Source organism: Thunnus thynnus, chromosome 5 (genome assembly GCF_963924715.1).
Source record: "Thunnus thynnus chromosome 5, fThuThy2.1, whole genome shotgun sequence".
NCBI classification, from domain to species: domain Eukaryota; kingdom Metazoa; phylum Chordata; class Actinopteri; order Scombriformes; family Scombridae; genus Thunnus; species Thunnus thynnus.
In genome coordinates, this window is record NC_089521.1 from 6,736,002 (window position 1) to 6,754,927 (window position 18,926).

Genomic DNA, 18,926 nt, shown 5'->3' on the forward strand with positions numbered 1-18,926 from the left:
GAGAAGCAGTCAACTTTGTGCGGAATAGTTCTTTTGGGAGCTGACAAAGCTACAGCTCTACATTACATCCCAACTTTGTAACATTTATAATATAAAGATTTGTTGACACTGTGGTGAACTACGGAAGAAAAACAAAGTATCAATAGAGGCACAAGATGTACAGTCATGTACGTCTTGTAAAAGTCCAGTCCCCACAGGAGGTTGTGCTAAAGCCTTGCAATGCAATAGACTGTCTAGACTTCATGTTGGTTTAGATTAAATTTAATACCCCACCTTATGGGGTGGGATTTGGACCCATGTGTCCTCGAGAGGTATAGGATTTTGCAGGCTAATAAGCATTACACTCTTGGACTGCCTGGGTTCAGTATGTAAGCTCAGCCATGCTAGCCACAAAGCTCCCAATGGTTGCTAGATTGCCACTTAAAAAAGCAGATCCTCACCCACAGAATTTTAAGAGAAAAGATGAGCATTTAAACATGAAGTTAAATTTACTACAATCTACAGCAATTAAAGCAAAAGGCCCCTATTTTAATGTACTGACTCCTCTACTATAATTAAAGGGCTATGCTCAAGGGGCATTTAAGTGAGAAAAATAAGAGAAACCTGCCATGTGAGGGCAGTCAAATATTCAATAATTCAATAAGCTCCATAGTTAGGCCTAATTTTCAAAGCCACAATGTTGATGTAAAACTATCTCTTAGAATCAATCATCAACTACCATGGCTTGAAGCTGAAGCCAATGCGGAAGTACAAGGAAGCGCAATGCCACCGGGTGCTACTAATTTTTTTTTGAGTCATTATGGTCTCAATCACTAAATTTGTGCCCTCTAATCCCTCTAATTAGTGCGCTGGTGGTCATTTGGGAAATTATTGTTCCATTAATAAGATTTGAAGACTCGCACTAAGTCGGACTATTGCCACCATTGGTAAGTTTAATGTTACTTGATTATGATACCTGCCCTGTTAGCACAAATTAGCTACAGTAACTAACGTTAGCCAAAGTGTGCACAGCCTGGTGTTCCCAGTAAGCTAGTGTTAGCTTGGGTCTGAGGTAGTGGGTCATGTTTCCAGAGCGTGAAAGGCAACACTCCACACTCCTTATTTGGAAGCTCCTGGCTCCAAATGGAAAAGATGGCGCCAAACATAAGCTGTAACTCTGGGCTTCAGACTGCTTCCAATGCAAACCACATGGGTGACATCACACCTCGCTAGGCCCATCTTTACACCTACAGTCAACACTTGGAACACAAAATCAAGGAGTGTCTTTTTAAGCAGCATTAATCAACTTTGGCCACTAGATGGCAGAAAAACATCAAAACAAGCTGATAAAGACACATCACCAACTTATCTAGTTGTTATGGCTAAAATGTCAGCAAACATGATTATTTACACATCCAGCAGATACAAAGCAACATTAGCATTCATTTAGAGTCGTTTTTCTGATCATGTGACAAATGTAAGTCCAATATTCACTCCCCTTTTAACTCTGGTTCAGTGTCCTGAGAAGAATATTTGGCTCTTAAATTGCTAGACGTTTGACTTTCTTCACCAGCTAATTAGCTATCTTTGTCTGTGTGCTGTTTGGTGCTGGTCAGCTTGAGTACATCATGTTTATCACAGCTTTTTATCTTGAAACGACAGCCTGCAGGGGTCGATGAGAGCCGTGAGACCAAACAATATTAGACTAAAAAGCTCCATAGAGCTGCTGAGTTAGCTAATGATTGTGTTATTTCATCACTACAAGCAATGTTCACATTACACTTAGTCATTTGATTAAATGCTATTATCAAAAATATTAGGTAATTAATAATTACTTTTCAGATTTTTTTCTCAACCCAACCTTTGGAAAATCCTTCCACATAGTGGAGCTCAACTTGGCCTTTCTCATCTGACAGCAGCCCATCTGGTCAGCCAGTGACAGTGACACTCTGCTCCCTGGTGTATTTTTGTCTTGCTGTCTCTCTCCCTGGGCTGATATATACAGTGACACCCCTTATAAGTCAACCACTCATTCCGGGAAGTGACAGCTTGTGCAACGGCTTGGTTTTTTGCCCCACAGGCAACATGGGACAGATAAGAAGGAATGTGAAATGTTCTGAGATTAACATCTTAAGGGTTGGCTGCAACAGTAGGAAGTGAAAATCAAAGCACGAAAGGGAAAAAACACAACAGAAATTCCATATACTATTGTTACAGTATTCAGTTCAGCTATGATTTACTAACACAAAGTCTCTAATAAGGCCACAAACATGAAAATCAAGATGATGTGACACAAACTGTGGCGCCACTCAAACACTGACCGGGGGATGAAGTTGATGAACACACAGATGGCAGTTACTGTAATTTGTCTGGGATGTGGGTGACAGCATTTTTCATTCATGCATTCATGCAGTGAAACAAATGTTACTTGAATGTGACAAAGAGCCAAACACGACCTCTACAGTCATTAACTTGCTGCCCAGTTCTTTGTACCGTGGGAGGTTCGCCTTCAAGTTTAAGTTTAAGTTCTGAAAACTACACATTGAATTCAGAGATTCCTTCAGTGTTTTAGCTTATAGATTTTCGCCACCCATTACCAGTTTCTTGATGTTTTGAAGTCATAAGTTAACACAGCAGGGCTCAGTAGGACAGTCTGAACTATGCATGTGGTTTAAGTTGTAGATCAGTCAGCACTAATTGTGTAGAAACAGCAGCCTTGTTTCTGCAATTACTTGAGTTTAAAACCATCATTTAGCAAGGATTTGTCCAAGTCCAGGACCTCTGACCCATTAGCCATTTATGCTGACCAAGCTGCTTCTGACCAACACTCACATTCAGCAACTGTAAGCTACTTGCAACAATTGCTCTTCCTGATGCTTATTTGCAGCAAATCCATAATCCATGTAAATGAATGGAGCCACAAAAACACATTCTCTGAGTGTATGAACACTGGATTCCCACCTCTCTCTCTCCTGTAGAACAGCGGCAGCAAACAGCCTGGTATTCTGCCTCTGCACTGCTTGGCAGGGTTACATAAGAAACGGGGAAGCACTCATTAAGTTTGGATGCTGATCCAGTTCTAATGAAGACTAATCCATTATATTACTCAGGTGCAAATTGAGTGAAAGTTTATCCTACTACTGAAACATTAGTCCACAGCAACTGGGGGTTCTAAGATGGGACGGGCCTTCTCGCCTGACTGGATTTCAGGTCTTGGAGGACATGAAGCCACCTGCTACACAAAGGATTGAAGTGGAAGATGAGAGCAGGCACACAATATCACTATAAGTTCATTATGTTTTGATCAAAACTTCAAGTTTAGATGCACCACATTTAAACCTCCCAGGGAAAGGGAACGTGATACAATATTGTACTGCTAAAGTCCATGAGCAAATGGGAAACTGTAAGGCTTCTCTACAGCTTTATCTACTTACACTGATGCCCGTCACTTCACAGGTTGTTTAATGGGGGAAATTTACCCAAGCAAGTGTGTCCACTATGAGATGAAGTTATTAGCAACCCCTCTCCTTTTATGAACTACCATGCCATTGAAGTAAAATCAAATTTACCTGATTTTTCTTTTTTTATCTGTGAACTGGAGTATGAATGTTATCTGACAATCACGTCTTTATGGCTTATAGTACCCCTTGTAACAGTTCATCATTATAATGTAAGGCTGCAACTATCGATTATATTCATTTTCAATTAATCTGTCCATTATTAATGATTTATCGATTGGTTGTTTGGTCCAGAAAATGGTGAAGAATGTTGATCCCCGTTTCCCAAAGCTCAAGATGACGTCCTAAAATGTCCAGTTTTGTCCACAACCTCAATATATTCAGTTTACTGTCATAGAAAACTAAAGAAACCAGAAAATATTCACATTTGATAAACGGGAATCAGATAATTTGGACTTTTTTTCTTAAAAAAGTGACTCAAAACCATTAATAAAAAATCAAAATAATTGACGATAAATTAAATAGTTGGCAACTAATTGATGCACTAATTGAAGTTCTATTATAATGATGATAGTAAGTTGCAGTGCATTAGCGCCAATCTGAAAAGTATTTTCTTTTCATATTAATACTTACTTGCTTTATTCTCATCATAGTCCGGAGGTGCTTTTGAAAAACTAATTCCCAGTAAAGCCTTTGTTTGGGCCCAAGTCACCTGTTACACCTCTACAATGTCTAAAGTTACAGCCGAGAATAAATCATTCAACAGCAGCACACTCATATAACAGTCAACGTCAAACAAGCACGACACAGAGACAAAAAAAAGTCATTTCCCTGTGAGTATCGTGAGCTGGATGTCAGATATGAAGTATTTGTAAAGAGCATTCCTGATAAGCGCTCAGTCGTGCACTCACGCTCGGAGAGAAGTGCGGCTGGCGGCTGCTGAACTTACCGGCGGAGAGTCCCTGAAATACACACCAAGGATGATGCCAACGGTCCCGCCGGAGTCCTCCTGCTTTTATTCTCTGTATGTCGGCAGTGGAAGTCACAAAGTATCCTCACAGCTCGGTTACTGTCTCATTAACACACTAATGTTGTCGCTGACAGAGCTGTTCCTCACATGATAACTGCCGTGTTTGTTCCCGACCCCCCTGTTGTAGACCTGCGTCAAGTCCAACTGCAGCACACTTCCGCCCAGTATCTCTAACAGGATAAAAGTGTCTCCTTACTAATAAAGTGAGAGAAGTTCAGTTTAAATTAATTCACAGCTTTTACCCAGTAAAATCTTCCCTTAAGAGATATAAACGGGACATTGAGTCTGACTGCTCATTTTGTAACGATTCCGATGAAAATGTTTGACATTTGTTTTGGAAATGTTGGTCAGACATTGTAGACTTCATCCAAACGTTTCACTGCAGATTTTTCTTTTTTTTTCTTTTTCTTTAGCAGGACTGCAAAAACAACATGTACTTTTTTTCATTTTCATTTTCTACTATGAAAAAATCCACAATGGCATAACCAAGCTAGCTACAGCTTCCAGGAGGGTTGCATATATTTATTTTTCCTACTTTCTGAAATGTTAAAACATGAAACAGAGATTTTCTGCCTACATCTCCCATGAGTCATGTGTGTTATCAAAACATCATGAGAGCTTTGGACAATGACTGCTGACATTTTGGTTTCATCTTTTCAAAAATGTCATTGAAAGAGGTCCTCTTTGTATAAACACAAAGGTTTTAGTTGGTTAAAAAAGCGGCTACACCTCACTTAGCCTATTGGCTAAATTAGGCTAATTGTTTCTAATAACTAATTAGCCTTCTTTCTTCATCTGACTTAAATGTACACATTACAGCCCCTTTCCAAACAGAGCTATACAGTATAATGAAGTTTCCAGCTCTACTTTCATTTACTGTAGTTGTGGTTGATGTTGTACTGATTATGATGGTTTATACTTTTGGTTCAATATCACACACCTACCAAACTATCACTAGGGAAACAGAAACAAAATGATTAAACAATTCAAGTCAACGATCACTTTGAAACTCAAATCTGGTGCATTGACCCTGTGAAGAAATGTTTTACTTCATATAGCCTAATTAATGCAAGAGTTAAGTATAAAAATTCTTTACTTGGCTAATTTGTTTCATTTCTATGATTTTGAGTATTTCTAAACAACAATAGCTATATGATATAATAAAATAACAATACTTAACATTTGTTAATAATAATAAAGTAACCTGTTTGATGGATTTAGTCATAGCTGCACACGTCTGTACATGTAAGGCCCATGTAAGACCTACTTTTATTCTGAAAGTAACTCTGCCCATGTCCGGTGCAGCTGTGTTTGTTTTCACTTTGTCTCTGCTGGTACACAATTTGAAAAAGCAGCGCTTCTGAGAGCCTGTAAATGCATCCAGTATCCAATAGAAGCCTGAGCGTCTAGAGTTAGTGGAAAATGTTGACTTTCAAATGGAGACACGGAATGTGTCAATATCATATTTCAGTCAGTTACTTATAGTAACCAACAATGATTGTTAATTGTAGCAAGTTAGATTAGAGTAGTTTTTTAACCCCCCTGTTATGATTTTTAAATAAAAGCCTTTTCTATAATAATCTTATGTGTTCTTTTCAAAATACATTCACCTACCTGTTGATTTATTAAGTTTTCTACTAGTTTGTTGGCGAGGAAAATCTAATTATGATTATGTGTCAGCCTTTTGACACAACTCATGACCAGATGTAGGCAGCATCATCTGCATACAACACAGGAAGGACACATAGAGTTTCAGGAGAGTATGGGTGTGAACATCACTATTACAGACACCTTCTTGTGGTTCCTTGCAAATCCACCACTACCCCACAAACACACTCCCTACCACACCAGCTGCAGGGTGGTGGAGCCTTTTATTGCTCTGTGACAGCTGTCTGCTGAAGTCAGAGGGTTTCCAAGATAAAAACTGCAGTCTTGTTATCTCACTCATACAGAGAGATAGGAGAGAAGGAGACAATACAAGATCCACTGCATACCTGGCACTGTAATATGTGAGCAATGCACGAGCGGTTACTAATTTCTTTTGGCCCTTTTACAAGGAATGTGGGATGCTTCATGGCCCCGTGACTGTCGCACTATAAATATAAGACAGGGTGAATTATTGTGTCAGCAAATACTTTAACACTTGGCAAATTAGTGGCAAACATCCAAGTAGCACAGACACGTGTGCATGTATGTGTGTGTGCATAGAAGCCCACACACATGCACTTCCCCTCATATTTTTACTCTGCCTGAGATGTTCTGTCCTGTTCTGCCCTCAGGTGGTGAAGGACTGAAGGACATCCTGAAGAACTGCAGGAGTCAACATGCTGTATTTGTCAAGGGACAGTGAAGCCTGGATCATTAAAAATGATTGGCAGGTATTGTGTGGGAACAAACTCAATTCAGCAAAAAAAAAAAAAAAAAATCAATTATGTATTTATTTATTAAATGTAATTCTCTGGATGCCATTAAAGTGATGCAATAACACCACTTTTCTTTTGATATAGGGTTGGGGGTTCTTATTTAAAACTGGATTACCAACTGAGCGAAATGGGAACAGATTTCAAAAGGCCCCAAAAGCCCCAAGACCACTGTGTGTCAACTGAATTTGATTAGCTGTACATCTGTCTGGGAATATGCTCTACTCAAGTACAATCCCCACTGACATGATGAGTGGTGGATCCTGCTGCTTTATGAATGAACCTTTTTCACAGCAGACATTTTGACTTATCACAGTGGGAATAGCACAGATGTTGCTAATAACATTAACGAGGGCTCTGTTCTATTCAAGTGTCCCAGTAAGCCATGACAGTGTGACAGTGAGCCAGTATGAACAATACCAGGAAGCAGCTAAATGGAATTCAACCATCATCAATTATACAGTATTATTTACACCTGCGCTTTTTGTCTAAAAATCTAGTTTAAGTTCATTGTTTCACCCGAGACTGTGCTCAAATGGTTTATATTACTAAATTAATTTGTGTTTCATCATATGAACACAGAGAAAATCTGCAGCTATATACAATAATATTCCTGCAAATGAATAGAATATGAGGGGTCCAGGAGCTGCTTTTCCCCAGAACCACCAAGAAAGTGGAAAAAAATTAGTCAACTGCCCCAAGACCCCCCAAAAAACATCTGTTGATGTTCATGTGTGTCATTTGGTTTTCTATATTTGTTAGGGAATTTGCATCACTAGACTTACTTAATTATTTCAGTTTACATTGTGCTCACAGGTGAATGATTTTAAGTTTTTAATATGTTTTTGTTTTTTAAGGAAAATTTGCTTCCGAATTTATGTGGTATTTATTGATACATAGTTCTCTCTTTTTTGTCTCCACAGTTTACAGTTTTTTCTTACTATACTTACTTACTTACTACTAGTACTACTACAACTACTACTACTACTACTACTACTACTACTACTACTACTACCACCACTACTTACTGTAGCTAATTCTGTTTTCCCAGATTTAGTTTGTTTTGTTTTGTTCAGTTTGTTCTATTACGTATTTTTCACTGATTTATTGTAATAAGTCTGAAATGCGAAATATTCTGGATTTACACTCTAGACACCAAGAGCCTTTTGTGACTCCTGAAACCTTCAATTAGTCAGTCATACCCTCGGTAGACTAGTCATCTGAGTTCTATTTTTCACTCTTGGTTTCTTTTTCTATTTCTATTTTCTATTTTCTTTTTATTTCCTATTTATTCTAAATGCTGTTTGTCTCTGGTTAACCACATTGCACCTGTTATAGGACAAATAGAGGCGCCTCTTTAGTAGTTTCCCGTACTTGATGACGGCCTACAAGGCTGATAGTGGTCAGGGATACCCTATTGAGGGTCTTCCTCTTTACGTATATTTTTGTATATATGTTTGTACATATGGTATATTTTTGTACATATTGTTTTCTCTGGTAGTAATTGATTGAATGTTACTTTACACCATTGATCTGATCTTTATTAATTCAGAACTACATATTTTTGTACATATAATATACATATATTTTTTTTTTGCATTGATAGGGTTTTGCTGTGTCACTTTAGTCTGATGAAGAGCAGTAGTGCTTGAAATGTCACCTTGGTGCAATAAACCAGAATTGGACATTGGAACTCTGCAGCGTGCGAGCTGTTTATCTGTTGTTGTTGTATTTTTTGACATTTACTGTAATAAGTGGTCTTTTATTTTGTTATTTTTTGTATATATTGACTTACTGAGTTGATCATAAAACTTTAGAATAAAATAAACAACTTTAATTATATAAAAAAAAATAATTTTGAGGTTTTAAGGTTAATTGAGGTGAAAGTCATTCCTTGCCCAAGAAAATATCTGTTTTTGCTTTTTGTCAAAAAATGAAAAACAATAAATTAACCCTTTAACTTTTAAAATTTTTGTTCTTCTGCCGTCAATGAACTGTATTTAATCCCAGCTACATGAAAATGTATTAAATTCATGTATAAAATTCATATTACTGACTTTCTAATGGTGAAATCAAACAGGTTACACTGGGCTATCCACTGACCTCAGACCAGCCCCTGACTGGAACACACACTTTATTAATAGAATCTGTGTCTGTGACGCAATGCATTATGTCATCATTAGAACTTCTGCAACAGTTGAATTCATCACATCTTCCATTAACCGTCTATTAGACACAACTCAGTGAGACAAATTCAGATGTGTTTCCATTCAACAGGCAAGTGAATATATTGTTAAAGACACCGTTCGACATGTATAAGGACGTCACTTACGCTTCCAAGAAGAAGGTGTGCACGAGACCCGACAACAAACCAACACCTTGGAAGCTGTTACCTAAAAGAGAAAACATGGCCAGGCCAATGTTACAACACCACACGGTTGGTATGATTTCTGCCTGAAAATGATCATTGTTGATCATGATACTGCGTGAATCATGCAATGTTCTGATGAGGATTTACTGTATGCATTGTCTGCAGATGTTATTCATGTCTATCCTCTGTTATATTAGCTAAACAATTCCATCATATAAGACACTATTGATTTCTAGCATCATTTACAGTCATCGCCAATTGTACATTATATGATGAACGGGCCTAATTAAAGCCACTCAAAATACCAGCAGTTTCTTTCATCATGCATGGAAAACAGCACTGACATTATCCACTTTTTGACTGCCCTGCTCACAAAGACAGGGCACTAAATTACCACCAAATTCTATAAAAACCCACTGACACAAATAACATAATAGTTGCAAAGACTTTGCAATGGCTTGACACATAAGATGAATACGACAAGCAGAGCTTCTTATTGCTCAAGAGGTTAGCTGAGGCATGATTTAATGATACCAAACAAAAAAAAATTAAACCATCAAAACCTATCAGATGAAGTCTTGAATTACTGGCTTTTCTCGTTGTGAGTATGTGTGTGTGTGTGTGTGTGTGTGTGTGTGTGTGTGTGTGTGTGTGTATTGCTTAAACTTATTTTAATCTATGTATTAACCCTATCTAGCCCTTTCATGCATGTGGACCTTTCATGCATCACTACAGTGGACAGATATTTGGAAGCTGTTTTGAACCATTTAAGTTGTAGTACCATGTCCCAACTACCAGGTGGTGAACCCCCAAAGCATTGTCTACAATTCCATCTGAATATCAATTTTGGCTCTCTCTGTGATTTTGATTGCATCATAAATTCAAAATGGCAGATGGTAGAGGAGATGCACCAAGTAGCTCAGGAATATTTGTTAAATTCTTTTATTCTCAGAGAAAAAAACAGGTAAAAAATATATTTTTCAACTAAACAAGATGTTAGAAATACTTTTATCGAGTTTTTATGAATATTTTTCTTGTGCATTTTTTTCTGTGACTGAAAATACATCTTTCCACTCTGGTGGACATTATGCACAAAAGGGTAGGCTATATTCTGCCTATTGGGCTTATGACATGTTTTTCAAATGTCCTCTCTATTGTTGTTGTTATTTAATGTTCCTGTGTGTATTCATACCATTTGCTCCTAGTAAATGATAATATCTTAATAAAATATATGTTTTTCTGGACCTATATTGATTTCCACTGAATCACTTCCTAAACTGTTGTTGCATGGTGTCCACTACAGTGGACACATGTCTAAATACAATATATTTTTAAAAAAGTTATTGGCATGATTTTTCACTCATTTAAGAGTAAAAAGAAACAATAAAAAATTATAACTGTGATTTAATAATTCATGCATGAAAGGGCTAGAATTCTGTTTTATGACATGTTGTAATATTGATAATCTTTATCTTTTAGGTGGAATGTAACTAAGTAAATTTACTCAAGTACAGTACTTATTCACTCCACTGCAATTCACAGGGAAACAGCTCCACCTCAACCAACTATGACATTTAAATGCTTACACAATTGCGCATCAGTAAACTAATAATTCAGTTCATAATGTGTCACAGTGGAGTGCAGGCAGGTGGACACAAGTGCAAGAGACAGCAGGCAGACAGGATCTAAAGAACAGCTATTTATTGTAACTAACAAAAACTGTAGCTCAGGAGCAGGCAAAATGAACAGACGATTCAACAAGGACTGAACTGAAAACTGGACTTCAATACAGACAGAACTCAAGAGAGACTAGGGACCAGGTGACTATGCAACACAGAAGGGACATGCAGAGCAAACAGACAGCCAAAACCCCGAAAACACACTGAGACCAGACAGGACTGTGACATAATGAAATAATGCATGCAAAAAAGGACAATTCTGTCACACAATGAGCAACTTTACTTCTAATACTACAGTAGATAAATGATGATTAAAAGTCACTTAAAAGTCAACAAATGTTTCTACTTTGAAAAATATTCTTAAATTGAAATACGAATCCTATCTAGTCAGGTGTGTGACCAACTGTTTAAGGTCAGACAGAAACATTTTGAGTTGGGGGATAAGCTCCAAAAATTACTGGCTCGACAGACAAAAAAAAGTCACAAAATGTGTTATTAATTTCTTGTAAAAGTAGAAGGTATTGAATTGGACTGAAGTATTGTGATTCTGATAATACTTGAGTACTTGAATGTAAATAAGATTATAAAAGCAGCACATTGTAAAAAAAAAAAAAAAAACTTGTAATGGAGTATTTTACAGTGGGATATTGTTACTTTTACTTAAGTAAAAGAATGCTTCTTCCACCCCTGTTCAGGATTGAGTCAATGTATTCCAACATCTCCTCAAAATTATTTTTTTATTGTAAATATTACATAGTTAATGTTGCTTCTCTGGATTCTAAATAACTCAAACTACAGGAATTAGGACCTAAAATTATTTTTAAACAATTCAATAAAAAGTATTTACCACCAGCAGTGCACATTTTATATGAGGATTTCAAATATCTGTCATTTAAACTTCTGCTGCCACTCAAAAACAATGGAGGTGAATGGAGTTTTGTTTGTGCTGCTCAAAGCATTGAAAGATTATGTATTTGGAAAAACTAAACAGCAACTTGTCTTTGCTGAATGTGTTGTTTTTGAGGATCCATTTAGACAAGTTAGAGTGATGTGATTATTTTAGTTTTTGTTTTAGAGTAACTTTCCTGTTAAGTTTTCTGATGTGGGACACTTTTTATGACTGTGCTGCACTAAGATGTGAATTACAAAGGAGGATGTAAATGAAACAAAGAACTCCTATAAAAGATGATGTAAGATAGCTCATTTTCTGTGCCACCATACTTGAAACCCCGTTAAAACCAGTGCAAATGTAACAAATGCAACAAAGACAACTGTGCAAATGCAACAAATGCACAGAGATTAAGTTTCTACACACAATAACTTAAAGTTAGTCAGTTGATTAATTACAAACCAGCTCCCTGTTTTTACTTCTAGAATAATTTCACCATAAAAGGCACCATGACCGTACAGCAGTCTGTCACTGAAAAGGGTCTAAAGCGCCTCCAACAGACGGTCTTGCCACCAATCCCAATGGGCTCTCTGAAAACGCAGAAGGGTTTTAGCCGCACACAGCTAGCTGTCCTGCCACCAATCTCCAGGAACCCTCAGAAAACCCAACTGAAGTTCAGCCCCTGTCAGAACATTGTGCCCCCACCAATCCACACCCAGCAGAAAACCCCCCAACAACCTGCTATTCAGGTGTGTCCCACTAGTGTTTGTTTACATGTTTATTTATCTGTATCAGCATGACATTTTGTGGGACATTTTTTTCATTATGTTTGCTTGATCATGTGACCAGCAACAAGGGAATATGCAGAAAAGCAAAACCAAGAAAAAAAAAGTCAAGAAGGGCTTTGAACCCAAGGAGAAGCCGAAGGTTGAGGAGAGGCCAATTGTGGAAAGAACAGCCTTGACCCCTGAAAGTAAGCACTTTTTTAACTTGTTTTTTTAACCCTGAGTTCAGAGCCTTTTGTGATTTCTTTCAGATAACATGAGAGTGAATATCTGCTTACCCCATATACAGCTGTTCTGAGAGAGTCCAGGCCTTACCTGACAGACCATGAGCTGGAAGAAGTCAAGGAATACAAAGAAGTGTGGTACCTGGGAATGGAGGCCCATAAAACTCGCTACTCAAACTTCACTGAAACAGAGGATATCAAGTCCACCAACTCTGGCTATGACACTGAGGAGGGGTACTACATAGTGGTAAGTACTGAACTATTCATTGTACAAATGGACAACCCTCAATCAGTCTTTCAAGCAGCATCTAACTTTGTTATATTTCAGTTATTGGTTACTCACACATAATAATGGGACTAATGAGTGAGTCCTCAATTAATGAGTTTCTAGTCTCAAATATTTTGTAAGCAATTGCCACATCATCCAGCTGGATAGCAATGTTATCAGTCTCTGATTTATTATATTTTGGCCACTTGGGAACAGCAAAACAACGTGAAAACACACCGTTGACATATTAAAGGATAGGTTCACAATTGTGAACCTATCCTTTAATACTTTTTTAAGTCATTATGGCTGATTTTTTTGGCTAATTTGCTCCATAGAGCTGAGGGGAACAGCAGAGATGGGTGGTAATTCTCTGTAGGTTTCTATTAACAATCCCACGTGGCACATAAACCCAAAAAACCACAATGTGTTGTTTTTACATTTTTTTGTACAGATTAGAAACAAGATACAACAAGTTTAACTGTGAGCTGTTATCTTTCAATACAGCCAGGCTATCGGTTTCCCCCTCTTCCAGTCTTTGTGCTAGATAAAAAAAATAAAATAAAATTTAAAAAAAATCCTATGTAGTACTTTAAGTTTTGGTAAAGCTAGAACCCTTCAATCCATAGATCATCAATGACCACTTGGCCTACCGCTTTGAGGTCCTGGAGGTCATCGGAACAGGCTACTCTGGACAGGTCCTCAAATGCTTAGACCACAAGACCATGGAGCTGGTGGCGATCAAGGTCATTCGAAACAAAGATGGGTAAAACATTTCAAATCCAATATAATTTCTTGTAAACATACAAACACAGTTATGTTTAAATTACATTCAGTGTTTCTCACTAAAATGTGTTGTGTGTATGTTAGCATGGGAGTTCATTCTTGACCTTGGGATCAGTATGTGTGACAAAATAATCTCCACTCTAGGTTCACTAACTACTGTGGCTTTTTCTTAGGTTTCAACTGAAGGAAGACTTTTTGATGTGGTTGAAATCTTATGGACCTTGATTTGAAATTTATTTTGTCCACATTGTGCTGTGGTGCACCAGACAAAACAGGGACCCACTCATCAAAACACTTGCTCCATGGCGTTACTAATGCTTAAAAATGCCACAGGGTACCTTTAATAATAAGTGTAAAGTGCATCACATATGGTCAGTGAGTTCATATTTTGCTCTGTGGTCCAATTATTTTCAGTTTTCACTTGCTGGGGAAGGCTGAGGTGAGGATTTTAGATGCCCTGCGAAAGACAGACGAGAACAACACTGCCAATATTGTCCATATGAAGGAGAACTTTTACTTCCGCAATCACCTTTGCATCACTTTTGAGCTCTTTGAGTAAGTTCAGAAAACACATTTTGTTCACTTTCTCTTGTTATGATTAGGCCAGTTTGCTCAATCACAGAAAAAGATTGGGAAAACACTAATTAACCTGACAAGAAGTTACAAGAAGCCTGTGACATCAACTTTCAGAAAGGACCTATATAAAGCCTTAAAAGAGACCAACCGGCGGGGCTTCGATGAGAAAGAGATCCGAAAATACGCCATAGATGTGCTGAAGTGTCTACAGATGCTCAAAAAGAAGAGGGTCATCCATGGCGACATAAAACCGGTAGGATTCATTGATTCTGAAAAAACTTGCATAGTAACTGTGCGGGATATCTGAACCACATCACTACTGATTCTTGTTTCTTTGCCAAATACAATAATGTCTGTTTCTAAGAAAAAATATTAATAACTATGGTGACTTTTTAATTTGAGGATGTAATCCTTGACCATTCTGTACTTCTCTGTGCAGTGAAATGGGTTTGCTTCAATGAGATTTCTAGACTTGAAATACATCATGTCAGCATGTTTTTTTGCACTTAAAGCCACCATGTGTAGACTTTTTGTGTGATTGTAGCATCTTTCAAATTATGATGGCATGAGCTCGTGGAAAAAATAGATAATCCTGGTGAAATTTGGTGCTCTGTGTATTCAGCCCATTCATTCTGTGTGCCTGGGAAAAGAGGCACAGTAACCTTTTTTGACCACTGGGGGCGCCAATTTTGTAAACTTTCCGCTTCTACACATTGAGGCTTTAAGGAAATCATCTGTCATCGTACAGGATACACTGCTCAACAAAGTGTACTATAGGTAAAGTAATAGTCCACATGCATGTTTCATTTCCAGGAAAATATTCTACTCTACAAAAAGGGCAGTGTCAAGCATGCAGCAGTGAGTGACTTTGGAGGAAGCTGCTTTATGAAACACAGAGGTGAATGTACATTTTTATATGTACATTGTAAAACATGTTTATTGTAGAGTTGGTCTTGGCAGACATTTGATATTTCAAGCAAATGAAACACTAAAGACCATGTAAACATGTATCTAATGAATCTCTTTCCTATATCATCTTCCACAGATCAACCCCTCATCTACACTTTGTATTACATGTCTCCAGAGATGCTTCTTGGCAAAACATGCAGCACAGCCACTGACATGTGGAGCCTGGGCTGCATGTTACCTGAGCTCTTTCGTGGTCGCCTTCTCTTTCGTGGCCGTGACAATGTAGACCAGTTCAGCTGTATAATGAAGGTAATATTATTGAGAAATAATTCATACCATTTCATTGTCTGAAATATTTGTTAACCAAGATGCACCATTTACAAGTGTGTGAATGTCAATTCTTTTAGGTTCTGGGTGTCTTCCCTACTGAACTGCTGGTGAGAGCGCCCAAAAGTAAAAAGTTCTTTGGTGAGCAAAAGTATTCAAGCATTCATTTAATGTTTTTCTTAACTGCTTTCCCTCATGACAGGGTTAAAAATGTTGTAGTGCCTTGCAGGATATCTTGTAACTTACTTGTCAATTTGTCGTGCTTATGCAGATTTGGATGGCGTCCCATTGAATATTAAAGATATAAAGCTCCACAGCCGCACTCTGGCCAAACAACTGAACTCTAAGGATGCTTATTTTCTGGATTTCATTGAACGCTGCCTTAAGTAAGTGCACTCCCTCAGAAAGGCAGTATAGAAATATAAATATAACACTTATGAATATAACACACTACAAGTATAAATCTATAGAATTGTCTGAATTCATTTGGTCTTTTATGACAGTTTGCATATCTTTTAGAGAATCTCTCCATCACATGCATGTATCTCATTATTTAGATATGATCCAACAAAGCGCATAACACCAGAAGAGGCCTTGCAGCATCCATGGATTCACAAGAAAGATGAGACCAAAGCTGTAAAACTTGCTGAAAAAACTAGACAAGGTAAGTCAGCTCTCTAAGACACATTAGTGGTCCTTTTCTCACAGCACTGTAACTGCTGTCAACAGTAATATATATGGAGCCCATGTGCCACATCAGTGATTTTGTTCATCCAATCCAATCTTTTTGGCTGCACTAGCAGCGTGGCTGTAGTGATGGCAACGTCGATCGGTTGGTTGACCACTCTGGCCCAGACTGAAACATTTTAACAACTACTGGACAGATTGCCTTGACACTGTTGTATGACATTCATGGTCAGCTGACATTCATCCCCTGACTTTTCCTCCAGTGCCACTTTTTTGACATTTTTGATTTTTAGTGACATATCTTGACAACTATTGGATGGATTTCCATGAATGGAAACAGACATGGTACAGACATTCATGTTCCCCAGAGGATGAATTCTCATGACTTTGGTGATCCCTTAACTTTTCACCTAGTGCCACCAGCAGGTCAAAATTTTCACTTATCCAGTAAAATATCTGAGAGTGAAATGTCTCAATAACTATCCAAATGGATTGCCATAAAAATTGCTATAGATATCCATTGTGACCAGGGGATGAATCCCAATGGCTTTGGTGATCCCTTGGCTTTTGTTCTAGCACCACTAGCATGTCAAATTATGACTTTGTCCAATATTTTGGTCTATGAACAAATACCCGTAAATCTAATGACATTGCAATTAGCCTCAACTGTACTTTGTGTTCAGTGCTGATTGACTAATGTTAACATTTGCTAATTAATATGCAAAATTAAGAAGGTTAGCATACTAAACACTATACCTGCTACACAACAGAATGTTAACATTATCATAGTGAGTATATAAGCATGCTGATGTTAGCGTTGTTGTGTTGCAGTACAGCCTTGCAGAGCAGCTAGCGTGATTGTAAAGTCTTTCAAGATCTTTCAGTCTTGTTCAAAAAGAAATACTATTACTATTACTATTACTGTATTTATGTTTATTTACCTTTTTTGTCCACTTTTACTCAGATGCCACAGTGCTTACCAGCAGCATAAAGCCTGTCTTGCTGAAAAAAGAGAAAATGCCACCACTACATTTGCCACCGATCAAGAAAAAGGTAAAAGCGAAGACAGGAGGAAAATTATTAGGGCATTAAAAGGTGCCATGTGGCACAATCACTGAAAGTGCTGCAATGCTAGTCACACAGATAATGTTTATTGACCTTTATTGACCTCTGTGGTTAGCAATGCTGCCTCGCAGAAGGATGGATCTGGAGGATGACAAAATAATGCCAAAACCTCTCAATGTGAAACTGTTTCCTCCCACAGTCCCAAAGACGTAGAAATGAGGTGAATTGGAGATTCTAAATTGCCCATATACACTGTATGAATATCAATCTGCCTGCTTCCTCTAAGTTACTAAAAAATGACCAGACTGATGATGTATTTTTTAAAATAAAATAGTTTTGTTGGAATTTATTTATAGAATCTTGTCTTTTTAAAATATTTATTAGTTCACTTTATGTATATTTATTACTGTATTAATATAATCAGCATTGATTCAGACTGGCTGAGATATTTACAGATATTTCTTGTGCATTTTGTGCCTTCATGAACTGAGATTGTGTGATCTTCCTGGAGTGCCAGTACACTAATGGTGAAACTTGCAAACTGTCAATAAGACATTTTGACATGTCACAGTAGGAAAAGCACAGGTGTAAATAATAGAAATAATGATAGCTGAATTCAGTTTAACTGCTTCAGTTTCAGGGTCCTGCTTTTGTACATGCTGGCTCACCGTCACACTGTCATAGCTTACTGGGACACTTGAATAGACCTATTGTTAATGTTATTAGAAACACTTGTGCTTTTCCTACTATGACAAGTCAAAATGTCTGTCTAGGAATTATGTTTATATACCACTGAACTGTTTTCCAAATTATGTTGCGTGGACAAAGTAATCACTGCCTGGGTTAAGTACACAGGCAACGTTTTACATTTAAATATTGGATTAGAAGGGCGGTGGTAAGGGTGTATGGTGGGTGTAGAAGATACAGGACTCTGACACCAGACACAGGGGTTCGCATCCTGAGTGAGGTTCAGTTTAGTCAACAAAGGCACTTTGGTCAAGGTTGATAAAAGATCATGGTTAAGTGGTGGGGACACACTCAGAGGGGATCACACAGATCCCAATTCATTTATATTAATATGAAATCTCAACATGATGGAGGTTCTTGAAGAAGCCATTCAGATGAGATGAAAAGTCATAATACATCACAATAACAAATCCCTTGGATTGTTGTGCTGACAAGTGTCAGAAGTGAGATTTGAAGACTGACTAGTTGTGGTAAGAGAGGGCCTAAGTCCTGCGAAAATAAGCCCAAAACTTGGGAAAATAAGGCCATCTATTGGCAGAAAGATGAAAGTACAACTCATCACAATTTGAAATGTTTGTTTATTTTTTTACATTATAATTTATATTTATTTAGACGTATTTAATTGTTTCATGATAGAACATATTTTTGTGATTATCTCGTAATTTGAATGTTATTGTGACTTTAATGAAACACTGCTTGTACAACAGATTGCACGTGGTAATGGTTATA

The 18,926-nt window shown here is 37.6% G+C and overlaps 2 protein-coding genes across 9 annotated transcripts in view; one reads left to right on the top strand and one right to left on the bottom strand.

The window, feature by feature from the left end:
• Positions 1-4,619, bottom strand: part of mical2b (microtubule associated monooxygenase, calponin and LIM domain containing 2b) — a 67,909-nt gene extending 63,290 nt beyond the window's left edge. For 7 of the 8 annotated variants that reach the window (XM_067588907.1, XM_067588905.1, XM_067588902.1 and 4 more), the window contains exon 1: positions 4,387-4,619. The gene's annotated coding sequence lies outside the window, so the exon portion shown is untranslated. The remainder of the gene's footprint in view (positions 1-4,386) is intronic. The other variant, XM_067588904.1, reaches the window with a different exon arrangement.
• Positions 4,620-9,121: 4,502 nt separating this feature from the next.
• LOC137183797 (dual specificity tyrosine-phosphorylation-regulated kinase 4-like) lies at positions 9,122-17,799 on the top strand. Its single transcript, XM_067591094.1, has 13 exons — positions 9,122-9,324; positions 12,312-12,575; positions 12,676-12,799; positions 12,901-13,082; positions 13,730-13,866; positions 14,301-14,441; positions 14,577-14,715; positions 15,276-15,360; positions 15,508-15,680; positions 15,779-15,839; positions 15,970-16,084; positions 16,256-16,362; positions 17,350-17,799. Exons 1-13 carry the CDS (start codon positions 9,199-9,201, stop codon positions 17,475-17,477), a joined length of 1,782 nt encoding a protein of 593 aa, XP_067447195.1. The 5' UTR covers positions 9,122-9,198; the 3' UTR covers positions 17,478-17,799.
• The last annotated feature ends 1,127 nt before the right edge of the window (positions 17,800-18,926 follow it).

What these genes read in the sequence shown, in the direction of transcription:
- LOC137183797 (XM_067591094.1), top strand. Translation starts at nt 9,199, where the DNA reads ATGTATAAGGACGTCACTTACGCTTCCAAGAAGAAGGTGTGCACGAGA. An exon ending in AACAGCCTTGACCCCTGAAA is followed by an intron (nt 12,800 to 12,900) that starts GTAAGCACTTTT and finishes CCCCATATACAG; the next exon opens with CTGTTCTGAGAGAGTCCAGG. An exon ending in TCCATGGCGACATAAAACCG is followed by an intron (nt 14,716 to 15,275) that starts GTAGGATTCATT and finishes TTTCATTTCCAG; the next exon opens with GAAAATATTCTACTCTACAA.